Source organism: Theobroma cacao, chromosome 5, assembly GCF_053813885.1.
Source record: "Theobroma cacao isolate CCN51 chromosome 5, ASM5381388v1, whole genome shotgun sequence".
Classification (NCBI taxonomy): domain Eukaryota; kingdom Viridiplantae; phylum Streptophyta; class Magnoliopsida; order Malvales; family Malvaceae; genus Theobroma; species Theobroma cacao.
The window spans coordinates 41,354,486-41,374,468 of record NC_142643.1 but is presented as its reverse complement, the minus strand read 5'-3'; the positions used below and the strand labels follow the sequence as shown (position 1 = coordinate 41,374,468).

General features: G+C 31.9%; 1 protein-coding gene and 2 long non-coding RNA genes across 3 annotated transcripts; 1 reads left to right on the top strand and 2 right to left on the bottom strand.

Annotated features, from left to right (window-relative positions):
- Positions 1–1,993: 1,993 nt before the first annotated feature.
- LOC148762923 (uncharacterized) lies at positions 1,994–4,239 on the top strand. The gene is made up of 4 exons (XR_016026506.1): positions 1,994–2,091; positions 2,754–2,827; positions 3,160–3,249; positions 3,686–4,239. It is a non-coding gene; the product is annotated as an uncharacterized LOC148762923 (long non-coding RNA).
- Positions 4,240–4,524: 285 nt separating this feature from the next.
- LOC18599658 (benzyl alcohol O-benzoyltransferase-like) lies at positions 4,525–6,514 on the bottom strand. The gene is made up of 2 exons (XM_088806122.1): positions 5,965–6,514; positions 4,525–5,488 (listed from the first exon to the last, which is right to left on the bottom strand). The coding sequence occupies exons 1-2, from the start codon at positions 6,475–6,477 to the stop codon at positions 4,577–4,579; spliced, it is 1,425 nt and encodes a 474-aa protein (XP_088662248.1). The 5' UTR covers positions 6,478–6,514; the 3' UTR covers positions 4,525–4,576.
- Positions 6,515–11,435: 4,921 nt separating this feature from the next.
- LOC148762922 (uncharacterized) lies at positions 11,436–12,538 on the bottom strand. Its single transcript, XR_016026191.1, has 2 exons — positions 12,457–12,538; positions 11,436–11,591 (listed from the first exon to the last, which is right to left on the bottom strand). It is a non-coding gene; the product is annotated as an uncharacterized LOC148762922 (long non-coding RNA).
- Between the last annotated feature and the right edge of the window lie 7,445 nt (positions 12,539–19,983).

Sequence of the window (19,983 nt, the reverse complement as noted above, 5' to 3'; positions counted from 1 at the left end):
CAATGAATCATTGAGACCATAACACCTACTGAATGTCTTAAATGACATTCATTTACTATGGAGGCACATTGGAGATATCAAATTTTGCCACACATCTAGGACTCAGGCGAAATTTGGTTTGAACAGGGCAGACATGTTTTTTGCAGAGCCGGCCCTTGGGTGAAGCCACCCAAGCAAGGGCTTTAGGCCCCCAACTTGAGGAGGCCCCAAATTTAGAGAGGATTTATAATTTTATAATATAATTAATTATATTAAAAATATATAAAAATTAAAAAATATATATAAAAGTAAAAAATAATTAATAAAATTATTTATTCTCTCACTTTTCTAATTATGTGCCTAATAAATCTCAATTTTCTATCACTTTCTTATTTCTATACTATTACTAATTCTCAACTATATTCTCTTATTTCTAATCAACTAACGGTGATATGTATTTAATCATCTCCAACAATTATTTTTTTCTTACTTATTTTTCTTATTTTCAATCAACTCATTTAATAATTTTCAACAGCTATTTTTTTCCTATATATAAATGTTTTGCACATGGACTCAACATTAGTCCAACATTGGCATCAGTATATATATATATATATATATATATATATATAAAATAACAACAAATGCATTAGGGGAAACGATGGAACAAAGCCAAGAATGCATTAGGTAGCTGCACATACTAAAATATTGGGTAACTGCACTAAATTATAGTATATTACAACGAATGCATTAGGTGAAAAATTGGAAGAAAGCCAAGAATGCATTAGGTAGCTACCCATACTAAAATATTAGGTAGCTGCACTAAATTATAGTATATTACAACGAATGCATTAGGTGAAAAATTGGAAGAAAGCCAAGAATGCATTAGGTAGCTGCCCATACTAAAATATTATGTAGCTGCACTAAATTATAGTATGTTACAACGAATGCATTAGCTAGCTGCACTAAATTATAGTATATTACACCTTGTCCGCAATAAATTAGTACGAACTAAAAAAACCACAAAACCAGGGCCGGTCCCTTGGGTCAAGCCACCCAAGCAAGGGCTTTAGGCCCCCAATTCTTAAAATTTTATAATATAATTTATTATATTAAAAATAAATAAAAATTAAAAATAGAAAATAATTAATAAAATTACTTGTTTTCTCACTTTTTTAATTATGTGTCTAATAAATCTCAATTTTCTATTACTTTCTAATTTCTAAAATACTATATTATTTCCAATCAACTGACTGTCATATGTATTTAATTATCTCCAACAACTATTTTTTTCTCACTTATATCTCCTATTTCCAATCAACATAATTAATGATTTCTAACAACTATTTTTGTCAAACCTTGTTCTATAAAATAATTACGACATCATTTACATGCTCAATAGAATGTTTGCAAATTTAGAAAGTTCGAGGAATCGTTAAAAGACGATATTGCCCCTAATGTTACCATTAAGTCGATTAAGCCTCGAACTAGTTCAAATAGGAATTTTAAGGTGAAATTAAGAGTTTCACAGTTCAGGGATGACTCAAAATGGTAATTTGGAGTTCGAGGATCAATTTGGAGTCAAACCAAAATTTTCACTATCCAAGGGTAAAATGGTCATTTGCCACTTGGAGACAAAATGAAAATTTTTAGGAAAGATTTTTTGGCCCCATTTGACTTATTGGAGTATGATTTGAGTATTGGAGTATGATTTAAAGTTTAGAAGTGAAAATTTTTAATTTCGGTATAATTTGGAGTATAGGGACAACATGGTAATTTTGTCACCTTGAGGGTAAATCGGTAAATTTTCACCTTCGACACTTGTCAAGACCAAGGGATTTTATTCATCATGGAAATGGATAAACATGAGAAATGTGTGGTGGAGAATTAAAGAATTAAAAGTCAAATATTTAAAATTTGAACCAATAAGGAAATGACATGTGTCATGTTTTTATTATTTTATTATTTCTTTATAAAAAAACAAAAAAATCAGCCCATTTCTCCCATAGTGATCAGCCAAACCAGAAGAGAAGAGAAACTAAGGAAGAACAAACCCTAGGTGGGAAAAATCAAAGAGAAAGTGTTGGAATTCAAGGATTTGATCAAGTAAAGGTAAAATTTTTTTTATTTTGCTAGTGATTTACCTTACCCATGCATTTTTCCTTAATTTTCATGATTAAATTACATGTTTTCATGATGAATTCATGGCTGGTCAAAATGGGTATGGAGAGAGAATGATCTTGGACTGGTTTGATTTTTAGGTATGTTAGTGTTTTTAGGTGATTAATGATGTGTAGCATGAAAACAAGTGAAGAAAACCACCAAAGGTTTGGTGCCCATCAATAGCCAAATTCTCTAAGTGAATAATGAGGAAGAATGAGATGTTATTCTAGGTGATTTGATTAAGAAATAATAGTTTTTGGTATAGGAATTAATGAATTATGGAGAGAAAATTAAGTAGAAAAAATCACGGAGTTAGTGTACCATTGTTGGCCGAAAGTTCCAAGAAGAAAAGTGAAGATAAAATTTGCCTAATTGTGTGTTAATTAGTTGTGCTTGGTGAATTGAGGGATTGGAAAAGAAATTGAGTAAGTTTGAGTGAAATTGGATGCATTGGCCAATTTATCGGATGAAAAATCAACTTAGGCCAATACCGAGTCTAGATGGCTACCCGTGCATTTTTCATTTCATATCATGCATATATATCGAGCCTAAAATAGCTTATGACTGTTAGACACAATTTAATTAGAATATGTGTCATGGATTATGGCTAGGTGGTGAGCCATTGGATACGAGTAAAGGACTGTACTCGGGGACTGAAAATATGAGTATTTTTACTCCTAATACTGTGAGTAAACTTATTATCGTCTTAATTATCTAGAGTAGTTTTATACAATTGTGTGATTTTATAGAAAATGGGTTTAAATGGTAAATTGCTATGTTTTAGAAGAAATTGTGATTTTATAAAATGATTTTATAAATTTTCTGGAAAATTGAATACTGGTTTTGAAAATAAAGTAATTGGAGACTGCCTGCTTGTGTTATAAATTGTGTTTTAAATTATATGGCTTATAACAATATGTAAGCATGAATGGCAAAGACGGTATTTGTATCAAAATTATATATACTATGTATTCAGCCTTGAGAGGCTAGATTACGATAAATTACCATGTCATGCAGATAAGGATTTTATAAATCAGGTGGTAGATAAAATAAAGATTAGCTACTGCAGTGGAGGGGTTTCGTGGATCAGCTTATTAGAGGGGCAAGGTAAACTCCTTTATCTTCTCACCTCGGTCATAGAGAGGCGTAAGGTATCTCCTGAGGTGGGCTTTTTGAGTGCACTTCACGTTAACCACAACGTGAAGTGAGACTCAGTCAACGCCAAGGAACTACTACTTTTTTTTTCAAAATAAAAACAAGTTTTATGATTATATAAAATTTTTCACAGCCTTGGCAGACTCGGTTGGATACCCCTAGTCCAGGTGTCCCTGAGTACAGGATTTGGCATGAGTCAAGTTTTGAGAAATTCACTAGCCATATTGATTATTTGGTTGAAATGAATATTCGTGTTGTGAAAATTTTGCTAAAATGAATTATTTTTATTTGTCTCCTTTTACTCGCCTTTAGATAGTTTAGATGGTGTTTGTCTACTCACTGAGATTATGTAATCATAATCTCACCCCTCTTCCTATCCATTTTTCAGGCTCAGGACAGTTTGTTGATAGTTGATTAAGACGAGAATTAATCTCGGAGTTGCATCCTAGAAAGTAAGCGTTTGTAGCCTTACACTTTCTTGATAAATAGGGGCCCACGTGTAATTGTAAAAGTAATTTTATACTTCAGTTATCTTATTTAAAATATGTATGAACATATTTATCTTTTACACCATGTTTTTGGCGGGTTTCGGTATTTTTGAAAAGAAAATGACGAAAATACCCCTGTGAGCCAAAAAATAATATTTTATTATTTTGATTTGGAAACGACTTATAATTTCTTAAAATACGAGATTTAATAACTGTCGCTCATCGGAGAGATGCGGAAGCTGATGCTAAGCCTTGCGGGGTTCCGATCGACATTCGAGGTAATGAGTGCCTATCAGGATGTCGCGGCGGTTGTCACGGGCCCGATGGAAGTTCCGGGTCATGATAATTTTTTCTCTTATATATAAAATCAATTATTTATTTTTTAATATATAATATCTACTTTTGAATTCTTCTTTTTTTATTTGCCTTTTCTTCCTTCTTCTTTTAACTTCAATTTTCCTGCAAAGAATATACAAGAAATTTGTTATGTTGTTATCTTCATAAAGTCGTGAATCTCATTTGCAGTTTGCAATAAGCATTCAATAATTAAGTATTATTATTTAATATTTACAGACCTTTTTCTTTAATTTTTAATTTATATTATATTGTTATATTATTTTTATTTTATGTGATAGTTGATTTATTTGAATTAAAAATTTTGATTGTTGATTTTGTATTAGTTATTTAAAAAATATAAAAATTTTACATCTCAAAAAGTTAAAAAATAAAAATTTAATAATTTTTTTAATTTTAATAAAAAAATATCTCATTAAATATTTCACTTTCGGACTTTAAATTTTGCATCTCAAAATTTCATTCTCAGCTCCAACCGCTGCCTCATCGTTGGACAAAATTCCATCTAGTTCCTTAACAAAGCTTTCCATTACTGGGGCTGGCAAGCAAACTGGCACCACAATCCCACCCTCTCCTTCCTTATTCTTGGATGGTATATAAAAGCTTATTCTATCCCCACCATAGGCTGGTCCACCAAACTCTGCCTCACCCCATCCAAAATCAACTTCTCTGAACTTGGCACGTGTTAAATCTGACACCATGAAGCACCGAACTGTGTTAACATTTGGCCGACCTCTTATCACCATCAAATCAGCCGTCGATTTCATGTACTCTTCCGTTATCTTTGCCTTGGCCTGTCTCACTAGCTGTATTGCGTATTCCATTGGATTTTGGCATAGTTGTCCTGCAGTAGTTAGAGCCGCCGGGTAACCGAGTGCATTTCCGTAAAATCCTGACGGTAAGGGAGGATTAAACTTGGACCGTACGTTGACAATGCAGATGAAGCGAACATCGTCATTCGGGCCAAGTTTCAAGGCTTTTGTACGACAACGCCATAAGCATGCAGTTACGATATCGAACGTTGAACAACGGAGGTTGTGAGGGACAAATCTGCGAAGAGCTGAAATTTGAGTTGGTCCAAAGAAAAAAGAGCGATGAAGCAGGTTGTCTGGAATTTCTATGCCATTTGTGAGAGTGGCATTGTCGTACTCGTCGTGGACACATGTTATAAGCGGTGAGTGTCGAGCATTCAAGAGGTGCCTTTCCCAAACCGGTGGGGTTGAGGGAGCAAGTGCACCTCGTGCCATTTCCCCCATGGCACACATGAATTGGCTTTGCCCAACCGCGTCGTTCATGGTGTGGTTAAACCGGTGGGCCAAGATGAAACCACCACATTTCAAGCGGGTCACCTGTTTAACCAAAGTCAGTTTAATCTTTTATATTTGTCGTAGTAAATATATATATATATGAGAAAGTACTTTTGTTTTATTTTTTGTATGAAATTTATTTATAAGTATCCTTGTAACATATGTTATTACATTTAAATTTTAAAGCTTTTATTATAATATAAACTTAAATTGATGCTCACTAAATATAAATCTTCGTCTTTGAGTTTATATCTATTAAAATCATTAGTTAAAAACATTAATTTAAATTTTTAAGTACATAATTAACTTAGTTACTGTTTAGAAATTTTTTTAATGATATCTAATAAGTGATCACAACAGTAATAAAAGTCCACGTCTACATGTGACGAAATTTCATTTAACTTACCTCTCAATCCTTATATAAAATTAATTGAAAATTGCATCTTAATTTGAATATAGTTAATAAAAGGTTGAATCTTGAAATTAAAAAAAAAATAGTTACTTTGTAAAATGTATACCTGAATTTGCAGCAATGGGCAATTTAATATTTCGTTGGAGCCAGGGACTTCATAAAGAAGCTCCTTATAACATGGGAATGGAGGTTGTAGTGAATCACCAAATTGATCAAGTGTAACATCAGCATCAGCCTGAATAAACAGCACACCTTCTCCGGTGCAATCCACCACAAGCTTGCGGTTTGGCCCTTCCCTTAGTCTACCAGCATATGGATAATAAAACACTAGGGCTTTGGTAAGTGCCTCCCTTATAATACAAGAGGGGTCCTTCCCTTGCATGGAGGGTTTGAACCGATAAAAATGGAGCCCTCGAATTTGGAACCGGTGACCCTCTTGGTCATCGATGTCCGACAGTAATTTACACTCACGAGGGGTAGGCTTAGCCGGGACCACTAGCTCGGGTTCATGCCTTCGGACTGTAAATACTAGAGAAGTGGGTGGTAGCAGTGCCATGGCAAAAAATGATGAAAAGGCTAAATGAGAAGATTTAATGGAGCCTTCTTCTTCGTAATTCATTCACTATGTTGTTCTCGTATTTATAGGTGAATTTTTATTTTAATTTTTTTCAGAGTCAGCCCTTGGGTGAAGCCACCCAAGCAAGGGCTTTAGGCCCCCAATTTGAGGAGGCACCGAATTTAGAGAGGATTTATAATTTTATGATAATTATATTATAATTAATTATATAAAAAATATATAAAAATTAAAAAATATATATAAGTAAAAAATAATTAATAAAATTATTTGTTCTCTTACTTTTTTAATTATGTGCCTAATAAATTTTAATTTTCTATCACTTTCTTATTTCTATAATGCTATTAATTCTCAACTATATTCTCTTATTTTCAATCAACTAATGGTTATATGTATTTAATCATCTCCAACAGTTAATTTTTTCTCACTTATTTTTCTTATTTTCAATCAACTCATTTAATAATTTCCAACAACTATTTTTTTTCCTATATATAAAACCAATTATTTTTTTGGTTTTTTATATAGCGGTAAAAAGTTTAAGTCATTAGATGATAATAGTTTCAAAGAATATTACCTTAATCTTGAACGTTCCTTAAAATATAATAACTATTTTGATATTAATGGTTTAGATTTATTTTCAAAGTTAAAAATTTTAAAAGAAATTATACAAGAAGAAAACAGTCAAATTGACATACTTAATCATATAAGAAGACTCGATTCTTTTCCAAATACATATATTACTTTTAGAATAATGTTAACAACTCTAGTAAGTGTTGTATTAGGAAAAAGAAGTTTTTCAAAACTAAAATTAATAAAATCTTATTTAAGATCAATAATATCTCAAGAAAGATTAAATAAATTAACTATATTATCAATTGAAAAGGAAATATTATAAGAACTTGATTATAAAAGTTTAATTAAAAATTTTATATCTCGAAAAGCTAAAAAAATAAAATTTTAATAATTTTATTTAATTTTAATAAAAAAAAACCTCATTTAATTTCAACAACAATAAGGGTAAAACAGAGCAAGTGATAACAATGGTGAAAAAATAGGAAAGAGCTATTTTTTTTTTAATTTTTTGAAATGTAATAGGAAAGAGCTATTAAGGAGTAAATGAGCAGATTCAGAGTATAGGACTAAGTTCGACTATGGATACTCGGAGAGCAAAGTCTTATTCTGTAGCAAAATATTGTGAAAAGCAGAGAGTTAGCAACAAAGGATAAGCACAAAGATGAAGACAAAAGAGTAGTCAATTGATTCGACTGCGTTAACAGAAAAAACTTTATTGAGATAAGATACGTGAAAAAATGACAAAAGAGGGGTAAGTGAAACAACTCTTTTGAAAGGGACTTTTTTAGTAAATTAATTACAATAATTGAGTCAATGTCTAAGTCTTTGTTTTTTGTTCTTTTTTTTTAAAAAAAATGCTCAAGTCTTTGTCCCTCTTCTGTTAGCATTTTCTCGTACTTTTAGAATTACTGGGCAATGTGTCGATGTCTTCTTTGTCTTTCTTTTCTTTCCACCTCTTTCTCAGCAATTCCATCTTTGTAGGTAGAGCGCCAGTTAATCCACCATGTGCCTCTTGGCTAAGCTTTGGTTTCACATTCTAGTTTATGTGAAAACTCAAATTTTGAAAAGCTTACGGTAAAAATCACTTTTTTTTAGCTTAATTCTCATTTTATATTGAAAAATTTAAATTATCTTCAATTGACAGGGAATGAGGACAAATGATGTCAAACCTTATTCTATAAAATAATTACGACGTCATTTACATGCTCAATCGAATATTTACATATTTAGAAATTTCGAGAAATCGTTAAAAGACGATATTACCCATAATGGTACCATTAAGTCGATTAAGCCTCGAACTAGTTCAAATAGGAATTTTAAGGTGAAATTAAGAGTTTCATAGTTCAGGGATGACTCAAAATGCTAATTCGGAGTTCGATGATCAATTTGAAGTCAAATCGAAATTTTCACTATCTATGGACAAAATGTCATTTGCCACTTGGGGACAAAATGAAAATTTTTAGAAAAGATTTTTTTAGTCCCATTTAACTTATTGGAGTATGATTTGAGTATTGGAGTATAATTTGAGGGTTTGGCAGTGAAAAAGTTTAATTCCGGTGATTTTTGGAGTGTATGGGGTAAAATCGTAATTTTTCACTCACGGTCAAAATTTGAGATTTTCAGAGAATTTAGATCACATTTGACAAATTGGAGAATGGTATGAGTATAAAGGATGAAAAATATGTCGATGGGTAATTTTTCAATTTTTGGGGTAAAAATATAATTTTTAACTTTTACGGGGACAAAAGTGTAAATTTCAAAAATTACTCCACCAAGACTTTGGATAAGTCTGAGAATTTTATCTAAGCTATGGATATGTGGGACAAGTGTATGGTGAAAATTTGGAAACAAATGGATAGCTAGAATTTAAGGAATTAATAAACAAAAAAAAATAAATAAAATAATATTATATTATTTTAGCCTTTAAAAAGGTCAAAATTTTCAGAATTCTCATCTTCTTCAAGCCTTCCAAACCAGGAGAGAAAAGGGGGAAAAGAAATAAGAACCCTAGCTGAAAATTTTGGGGAAAATCAAGAGAAATCAAGAAATCAAGCATTAAAAAGGTAAATTTCATTGATTTTCCTTGTGATTTTCACTACCCATGCATTTTTTTTTCTCATTTCCATGCAAAATTAGAAAGTGGGTATGGACACCCATGCTGGCCAAACCTCCATGGATGAGTTTTGAGCTTGAGTTTTGGTTGATTTTAATTGAATTAAGTGATTTTAGTTAGGTTATATTGAAATATAGCAAAAATAAGCTAGAGAAATAATTTTCTCCCATTGAAACCCATTATGCCGAATTTTCTAGGAGAATATTGGCTACTGATCTTGATGTTTATTTGAGGAATTATGATGAATAATGATGAATTATGAGCCTAGAAAAATAATGAAAATTTTTGGAGCAAAAATACGAATTTTTACCCACTAGGGGTATTTTCGTAATTTGTTGTCGGGATTGATAATTTGCACCACACTGAGGCACATTAAGTCAATTTGGGTGCAATTGAGTTATAGAAACTGAAAAAAATTAATTTGGAGTTTCAACGGACGCGTATATCAATTTATCGGATAAAAGATCGAAATAGGCTAACATCGCATTTAGGCAAAATTTAGACATTTTGCACTTCATATCATGCATTAGTAGTATAAATTAGTTTATTTTGGTTTAGTACCAAAGTAGTAAACCTCTTAATTGTGCAATTTGTCAAAGTGGTGAATCCTCTGGCAAGGGCAAAGAAATCGCACCCAATGAGTAATAGTTGGAGTACCCGAATTTAGTTTTCGAAAACTGTGAGTAAACCTATTATCGTCTGAATTATCTAGAGTAGTTTTTATTCAATTTTGTGATTTGTGAAAATTATTTTAAGTGATGAATTTCTTGTTTTATGAGAAAAATATGAATTTATAAAATAAATTAAATTTTTTATAAATTGATTTGAAAATAGAATGTTGGATTTGAAAATTTGAGTAATTGGAGACCATGTGATTTATTGTAAATTATGATTTGAATTAAATGGCTTGTGATAAATTGGCATGATTGGCTGAATTTATACTTGTGTTGAAAAATATGAACTGTCTGTTTTGCCTTGATAAATTGGTTAGTAATGTAATTGCCATGCTATGCCATTGAGATTTGATCAATTTGTGGATTAAGGATTAGCTACTGCAGTGGTGGGGGGTTCCGTGGACCAGCCTATTAAAGGGGCACGGTAAACTCCTTTATATTCTCACCTTGGTCGTAGAGGCGCGTAGGGTATCTCCTGAGGTGGGCTTTTTGAGTGCACTTCACGTTAACCACCACGTGAGAGTGAGACTCAACCAACGCCAAGGAACGGCTGTGATGTTCAACGAAAAATGTGTTTTATGCGAAATATGAATTTTTAACAGCCTTGGCAGTCTCAGTGGGATACCTTGACGAAGGTACCCACGAGAATGATTTTGGCAGGAGCCAAGTTTTGTGAGATATATAAGCCATGTTATTAATTGAGTAAAGTGAATATTCATGTTATGAAACATATATTAGAAAAGAATATTTTAATTCGTCTCCATTTACTCGCCTTTAGATAGTTTAGATGGTGTCTATTTACTCACTGAGATTTTATAATCTCATCACCCTCAATTCCCCACATTTCAGGCTCGGGATAGCCGGTAGATAGCCGATTGCATCAAGGACTTCAGTTAGCCTTGCATCGACAAAATTGTAGGTTCACAGACTCGCATCTTATTGGTTAGTTGAGGGCCCACGTGTCATTGTAAAAATAATTGTATACTTTAGTTATTTGATTTAAAGTATGTATGAACATCTTTAGTTTTACACCATGTTTTTGGCGGGTTTTGGTGTTTTCGAAGAAAAATAACGAAAAATGCCCCTGTGAGGTAAAAAATAATATTTTATTATTTTGATTAGGAAAAGACTTATGATTTCTTGAAATGCGAGATTTAATAACTATCGGTCACCGGTGTCACGACCCGAAACTCCCATCGAGCCCGTGACAACCGCAGCGATGTCTCGATAAGCACTCATTACCTCGAATGCCGATCGAAACCCCGCAAGGCTTAGCATCAACTTCCGCATCTACCCGGTGAGCGACAGTTATTAAATCTCGCATTTCAAGAAATCATAAGTTGTTTCCAACTCAAAACAATAAAATATTATTTTCTAGCTCACAGGGGTATTTTCGTTATTTTTTATTTTTTTTTAATTTTTTTTATTTCGAAATCCGTAAAAATGTAATATGTAAGTGGAAACACATATTTCATGATTTAAATTAAATTTTGAAATCTAAAACATTCGTTTAAAGTAAAATTATAGCTATTTGAATATAATAAAAATATTAAATAAAATATTCTATTTTCTTAAAACACAATATTTTCAAAGTCTTCCTAAAATAACTTTTGTAGCGTAAGAGTAAAATAAATTTATTCATATAGTAATAAAGATAATTAAAGTATGAAATTTCGTTTACAGTGACACGTGAGCCCCTAACTAACCAAGAAGGTGTAGAGCTACGAACCCTTACTTCCTATGATGCAACTCCGAGATTAATTCTCGTCTTAATCAACTATCAACAAACTGTCCTGAGCCTGTAAAATGGATAGGAAGAGGGGTGAGATTAAATAATCCCAGTGAGTAAACAATTACCATCAAAAACATCTAAAGCCGAGTAGATGGAGACAATATAAAAACGTTATATCTCAATAATGTTCATAACACAAAATTCATTTCAATCTATACCAAATAATTTCTTTTCATCAAAATTTCTCGGCTTATGAATTTCTTAAACTTGACCCTTGCCAGAATCATTCTCGCGGGTACCTTCGTCAAGGTATCCCACTGAGACCGCCAAGGCTGTTCAATGACCCATACCCATAAACATATTTTCACATCTAACACACAGCCGTTCCTTGACGTTGGCTGAGTCTCACTCTCACGTGCTGGCCCGAACATAAGGTGCACTCAAATCATACCTCAGGAGATACTTCACCCAACATATCCTCCCGGAGGTAAATATATAATTGAGTTACCATGCTCCTCTCATAGACAGTCCACGAAAACCCCTACCACTGCAGTAACCGTTTAATATACCACTAGACCCATAAAATTTTCAGTAGCATAATATGACGAATAAAATTTAATCCAGTCTATCGAGACCAATCCAAAACTGTTCATATATTTCATGCCAACCCCAAAAATTTAGCCATCATGCTACCATAGTGTCATAAGCCCCAATTTCAATAACATATAAAATCATAAATTTCAACACAGTCTCCATATACTCAATTTTTCCATAACAATATTAGTTTTCAAAACTAATATAAATCTCATTTTTATTAAAAAAATATTTTAATTAGAAAACATAATATTTTATAATTTAAGCTCACCATTCAATAAAAGCATCAAACAAGTATAATAACTCTAAATATTTAAGACGATAAGTTGTCAACTCACAGTTCTAGGAGTCGATGTACTCCTAATCCCAGTCTTCAAGCATAATTTTTGTACTTTTACCAGTGTAATTTGCTCACCACCTATCCACAATGTACAATACATAATTCACCACATCAATGCTTGACCATTATAAAATCAATTCAGGCTCGGTATATATGCATTATATGACATGCAACTTATCCGACTACCGCTTAAATGCGGTGCTGACCTAATTCGACCTATTACCCGATTAAATTACTAACGCGTCCAATTTAATCTCAAATTAATTTTTTTCAGTTTCTATACCTCAATTGCACCCAAATTGACTTAATGTTCCTCAATGTGGTGCAAATTATCAATCCCGATAGCAAATTACGAAAATACCCATAATGGGTAAAAATTCGTATTTTTGCTCCGAAAATTCTCATTATTTTTCTAGACTCATAATTCTTCAAATAAACATCAATATCATCAGCCAATATTCCCCTAGAAAATTCGACCAATAATGGTAATGGAGGAAAATAAATTCTTTTCTTGTTGTTTTGTTCCTAAATATACTAAACTAACTTAAAACACTAACATAACTTAAAATCAAATTAATCTAACAAGTTTCTCTCTCCTAACCCATTTTTTCAGAATGGAATTCAGCCTCAAATCACATGATTCAACCATGAAAAATGATGGGAAATGCATGGAAATGATAAATCTTAAGCTAAGCTTGAAAAATCATACCTTTAAACACTTGATTCCTTGAATAATCACACTTTTTCTTTGAATTTTCTCACTCTAGGGTTTGTTCTTATTTCTCTCTCTCTCTCCTGCTGGTTTTGGCTGACCATCTCAATGAAGAATTCTGGAATTTTCAAGCCTTTTAATAGGCTTAATAAAATATTATTATTTTATTTACCTTTTGATTATTTTATTTTTTTATTTTTTTCTAGCCATCTTTTTGACTTTCTTTTTCTACCACTCAATCCTATTCACTTATCCATGTCTTTCATGAAATTTCTAGACTTTTCCAAAGTTTTGGTGGAGTAAATTTTTAAAAATTACACTTTTGCCCTTGTAAAGTGAAAAATTACATTTTTACCCCAAAAACTGAAAAATTACCCATAGACATATTTTTCATCCCTTATACTCATACCATTCTCCAATTTGTCAAATGTGATCTAAATTCTCTCAAAATCTCAAATTTTGTCTGCGATTGGAAAAATTACGATTTTACCCCTACACTCCAGAAATCACCGGAATTAAACTTTTTCACTTCTAAACCTCAAATCATACTCCAATAAGTCAAATGGACCAAAAAACTCTTTTCTAAAAATTCTCATTTTGTCCCCAAGTGGCAAATGATCATTTTGCCCCTAGATAGTAAAAATTTCGGTTTGACTCCAAATTGATCCTCGAACTCCGAATTACCATTTTGAGTCATCCCTGAACTGTGAAACTCTTAATTTCACCTTAAAATTCCTATTTGAACTAGTTCGAGAATTAATCAACTTAATGATATTATTAGGGGCAATATCGTCTTTTAACGATTCCTCGAACTTCCTAAATAGGCACACATTCTATTGAGCATGTAAATGACATCATAATTATTTTATAGAATAGGGTTTGACAACACTACCCCCCTTAAAATAAAATTTTATCCTCAAAATTTCACTTATCAAACTCAAAGAAAAGGTGGGGTATTTTCTTCCATTATTTTCACATACTTCCTGTTTATCTCACAAGTATAAAATATCAATCTTCTTAATCATATTAATCCATCTCGTACAGCTTAACCATGCTATAGATCATATTTCCTTAATATTATCTCCTTGACTATTTTCCAGAGTCTCTTATGTTCATATAGTTCAATTTCTAATAAAATTTCTTATCATTGTACTACCTATATCACTCATCATATATTAAGTTTAAATCTTAATTCACTAAAAATCATTCTTCATTTTAGTTGATCACAATATCAACCCCACATATGTGTATATGCCTTATAATCCCATTTACGCTTCCAAGATCTACCTTGATTTGATCATTGAATACGATACAGTATCACAATTCCTCAGAGTCATCCCTTTGTCCTCAATCATCTTTCATGCCTCTATATTGCTTTGTATCCCATCCTCATACTTATGTAACATGTCAGTCATGAGTCTAACTTGACTGTATAGCCATTTGCTCCTTAAGCTTTAATGTTTTCTCATTGCGAAAAGTCTTTCGAATTTATCACAGCAGAGTATTCATAAGGTGGATACATATCCATATTTTATAGTTCAAGGTTTAACGTAGCAAATATTGTCTCATCATTAAAGTTCTACCGTTATCTATCGATCATAGCTCCCTTGCACACTTACCTATACATTCCTGGGTTACCTACAAGCCACTCATGGCCATCCAACTTTTGCCCTCTTATAGTAAGTTAAACTAATATATTCTCTTATGCTTTTCCATACGCTTCCTTAATAAAGTTCCACTCTTTCATATGAATATAACATCATTCTTTCTTAACCAATTTACAAATTGTACTTGAATTGCAAGGCTTAAAACTAGATTCTCCTCAAGTACTTTTCAATATTAATACTAATATCACTCTCAGCTTATAGCTTCCTTTTTATAATCACATAACTTAGTGCTTGCTTTTACAAGATCCATGGCAGAACTTCTCTTGAGTATTTCCTTAGGGATATTTATCTTAAACTTATGTCTCACAATATGTGATCACTTAACCCGTAACTTAGCCATTTATGTGGCATTCTCTTCGAGGCCCACTCCAAGGTATTGTTATATCTGTATCGATCCCCTTGGCTTCTCGGCCCTACAAGATCGCATACACCAAGTATTGAACCCCAAACCTTTTACTTCCCCCGAAGGGAACGCCTTTAACCATTTCAGCTTTAACTCATTCATATCGATACCTTTCAAAACCTTAAACTCCAATAACCAAAACTTAGAATCAAGTTCAATGACCTTAGGTCAACTCGTGAATTCAACTTCACATCTGTTTCATTTTATTCATGCGTCCTAGACATGAAGTGTTCTTAGCACCATGGCATGGTGGCTATTGGAGTTTACTTGATCAGTGTTATTCATCTATATTTAAGGTTATTACACTAATCATTCTCAACCGTTTGGTTTCCCTTCAAGCTTACATCACAATTTTCATAACCATTTATATCATCTTGTGCTTATCACATATAATAAGTAAAATTGATATTTTCAAATTCATCTCATCCTATTCAATCTAACCTGACTTAACCTAACTCGGGGCCACGCAGTGTCAGTGTGAATTTCTTAAAACAACTTTAAAATCGAAAACTTTAAAATCCAAAGCTTTAAAATCAAAATCTTTGATCTTTAAATCATGCTCTGATACCAATCTAATTGTCATGACCTGGAACTCCCATCAGGCCCATGACAACCACCGCGACGTCCCGATAAGCACTCATTACCCCGAATGCAGATCGAAACCCCGCAAGGCTTAGCATCAACTTTCGCATCTCCCCGGTGAGCGACAGTTATTAAATCTCGCATTTTAAGAAATCATAAGTTGTTTCCAACTCAAAATAATAAAATATTATTTTCTAGCTCACATGGGCATTTTCGTTTTTTTTTTATTTCGAAATCCGTAAAAATGTAATATGTAAGTGGAAACACATATTTCATGATTTAAATTAAATTTTGAAGTCTAAAACATTCGTTTAAAGTAAAATTATAGCTATTTGAATATAATAAAAATATTAAATAAAATATTCTATTTTCTTAAAACACAATATTTTCAAAGTCTTTCTAAAATAACTTTTGTAGCGTAAGAGTAAAATAAATTTATTCATATAGTAATAAAAGATAATTAAAGTATGAAATTTCGTTTACAGTGACACGTGGGCCCTCAACTAACCAAGAAGGTGTAGAGCTACGAATCCTTACTTCCTATGATGTAACTCTGAGATTAATTCTCGTCTTAATCAACTATCAACAAACTGTCCTGAGCCTGTAAAATGGATAGGAAGAAGGGTGAGATTAAATAATCCCAGTGAGTAAACAATTACCATCAAAAGCATTTAAAGCCGAGTAAATGGAGACAATATAAAAACGTTATATCTCAATAATGTTCATAACACAAAATTCATTTCAATCTATACCAAATAATTTCTTTTCATCAAAATTTTCTAGCTTATGAATTTCTTAAACTTGCCCCCTGCCAGAATCATTCTCGCGGGTACCTTCGTCAAGGTATCCCACTGAGACCGCCAAGGCTATTCAATGATCCATACCCAAAAACATGTTTTCACATCTAACACACAACTGTTCCTTGGCGTTGGCTGAGTCTCACTCTCACGTGGTGGCCCGAACGTGAGGTGTACTCAAATCATACCTCAAGAGATACTTCACCCAACATCTCCCCCGTGAGGTAAATATATAATTGAGTTACCGTGCTCCTCTCATAGGCAGTCCACGAAAACTCCCACCACTGCAATGACCGTTTAATATACCACTAGACCCATAAAATTTTCAATAGCATAATATGGCGAATAAAATTTAATCCAGTCTATCGAGACCAATCCAAAACTGTTCATATATTTCATGTCAACCCCAAAAATTTAGCCATCATGCTACCATAGTGTCATAAGCCCCAATTTCAATAACATATAAAATCATAAATTTCAACACAGTCTCCATATACTCAATTTTCCCATAACAATATTAGTTTTCAAAACCAATATAAATCTCATTTTTATTAAAAAAATATTTTAATTAGAAAACATAATATTTTATAATTTAAGCTCACCATTCAATAAAAGCATCAAACATGTATAATAACTCTAGATATTTAAGATGATAAGTTGTCCACTCACAGTTCTAGGAGTCAATGTACTCCCAATCTCAGTCTTCAAGCACAATTTTTGTACTTTTACCAGTGTAATTTGCTCACCATCTATCCACAATGTACAATACATAATTCACCACATCAATGCTTGACCATTATAAAATCAATTCAGGCTCAGTATATATGCATGATATGACATGCAACTTATCCGACTATCGCTTAAATGCGGTGCTGACCTAATTCGACCTATTACCCAATTAAATTACTAACGCGTCCAATTTAATCTCAAATTAATTTTTTTCAGTTTCTATACCTCAATTGCACCCAAATTGAATTAATGTTCCTCAGTGTGGTGCAAATTCTCAATCCCGATAGCAAATTACGAAAATACCCCTAATGGGTAAAAATTCGTATTTTTGCTCCGAAAATTTCTATTATTTTTCTAGACTCATAATTCATCATTATTCATTATAATTCCTCAAATAAACATCAAGATCATCAGCCAATATTCCCCTAGAAAATTCGGCCAATAATGGTAATGGAGGAAAATAAATTCTTTTCTTATTGTTTTGTTCCTAAATATACTAAACTAACTTAAAACACTAACATAACTTAAAATCAAATTAATCTAACAAGTTTCTCTCTCCTAACCCATTTTTTCAGAATTAAATTCATCCTCAAATCACATGATTCAACCATGGAAAATGATGAGAAATGCATGGAAATGATAAATCTTAAGCTAAGCTTGAAAAATTATACCTTTAAACACTTGATTCCTTGAAAAATCACACTTTTTCTTTGAATTTTCTCACTCTAGGGTTTGTTCTTATTTCTCTCTCTCTCTCCTGCTGGTTTTGGCTGACCATCCCAATGAAGAATTCTGAAATTTTTAAGGCTTTTAATAGGCTTAATAAAATATTATTATTTTATTTACCTTTTGATTATTTTATTATTTTATTTTTTTGTAGCCATCTTTTTGACTTTTTTTTTCTACCATTCAATCCTCTTCACTTATCCATGTCTTCCATGAAATTTTTAGACTTTTCCAAAGTTTTGGTGGAGTAAATTTTTAAAAATTACACTTTTACCCCCGTAAAGTGAAAAATTACATTTTTACCCCAAAAACTGAAAAATTGCCCATAGACATATTTTTCATCCCTTATAATCATAACATTCTCCAATTTGTCCCCAAGTGGCAAATGACCATTTTGCCCCTAGATAGTAAAAATTTTGGTTTGACTCCAAATTGATCATCGAACTCCGAATTACCATTTTGAGTCATCCCTGAACTGTGAAACTCTTAATTTCACCTTAAAATTCCTATTTGAACTAGTTCGAGAATTAATCGACTTAATGATACCATTAGGGGCAATATCGTCTTTTAACGATTCATCGAACTTCCTAAATATACAAACATTCTATTGAGCATGTAAATGACGTCGTAATTATTTTATAGAACAGGGTTTGACAACCGGGGAGATGCGAAAGCTAATGCTAAGCCTTGCGGGGTTTCGATCGGCATTCGGGGTAATGAGTGCCTATCGTGACGTCGCGGTGGTTGTCACGGGCCCGATGGGGAGTTCCGGGTAATGACAAGGGAAAATTAGGTTCATTTTTGAATGGCATTTAAAAGAGTTAGGTCTATATAATTACATAAAAGGTTTGACTTGGATGGTGCACTAGCACAACCTGTGGTTGAATACAGTAATAAGAACGTGGTACACTGAGATTGAATGCTCAGGGATAAGAGAACAAGTGCTAGGTCTAAGGTGACATAGCAATGGTTATCCTGTTACAAGATATCTGTGGGTATTCAACCCGATTATATAAGATTAGAATACCTTATAATCGAGTTTGAGTAGTAATTTCACTATCTGTATCGGGTTCTGGTACCATCCCTTGGGTACCTGATACCCGAACCCAATTATGTTTTGTCTTTTAATTTCATATAATTAAACACAAACTTATGTTGTTAATTTAATTAATTTATGAAGCTATTATTATTAATTAACTTGTAATATTTTTAATACATATACTCTATGTATTGTGTTAATTTATAAAAAATATAATTACTATTATATATATTTAGTGTATATACCTTAAATATAAATATATTTACTTTCTATTTTCTGTTAATATTACAAGAATTATAACTTATAAAATTATTAATTATAATATATATACCTTTATTTATGTAAACTTATAAAATATATATCTAAAGAGAAGTTGTGAGATTAGAATAGTTTTAGAACTTATTTTTTTTTAAATTCATGTAATTAAAGACAAACCTATATAGTTAATTAAACTTGTAATGTTGTTTAAGTTGTTATTTAGATATTTGTTTTTTGTTATTTAAGTTGATATTTGAGATATTTGTTTTTGCTTATTTAAATTTAATTTTTATTATTTGTGTGCTTTTATAAATTTAATTATTAGTGAATTATATGGAATATAGATAAAAATATTATTGTATATAGATATGAGTACAGATTCGGGTTCGAATAATTGGGTCCTCATGAAGAACATTTTAACAATTTTTTTACATAATCGGGTTTTTAAACGAGTTTAGATAATTATTGGGTAGTGTGTATGTATCAAAGTTCAGATTAAGATAATAAATTTAAAAAATATTCGGATAATTATAAGGTTTGAATATCTCTTTTATTAATCAGGTTCGAATTCGAATATCTCAAAATTAATGAATGCCTTACTTGTTGACATCA

Coding starts and splice junctions, on each gene's coding strand:
- LOC18599658 (XM_088806122.1), bottom strand. CDS start 6,477: ATGAATTACGAAGAAGAAGGCTCCATTAAATCTTCTCATTTAGCCTTT. Junction 5,489..5,964: donor GCCCATTGCTGCAAATTCAG/GTATACATTTTA, acceptor TTGGTTAAACAG/GTGACCCGCTTGAAATGTGG.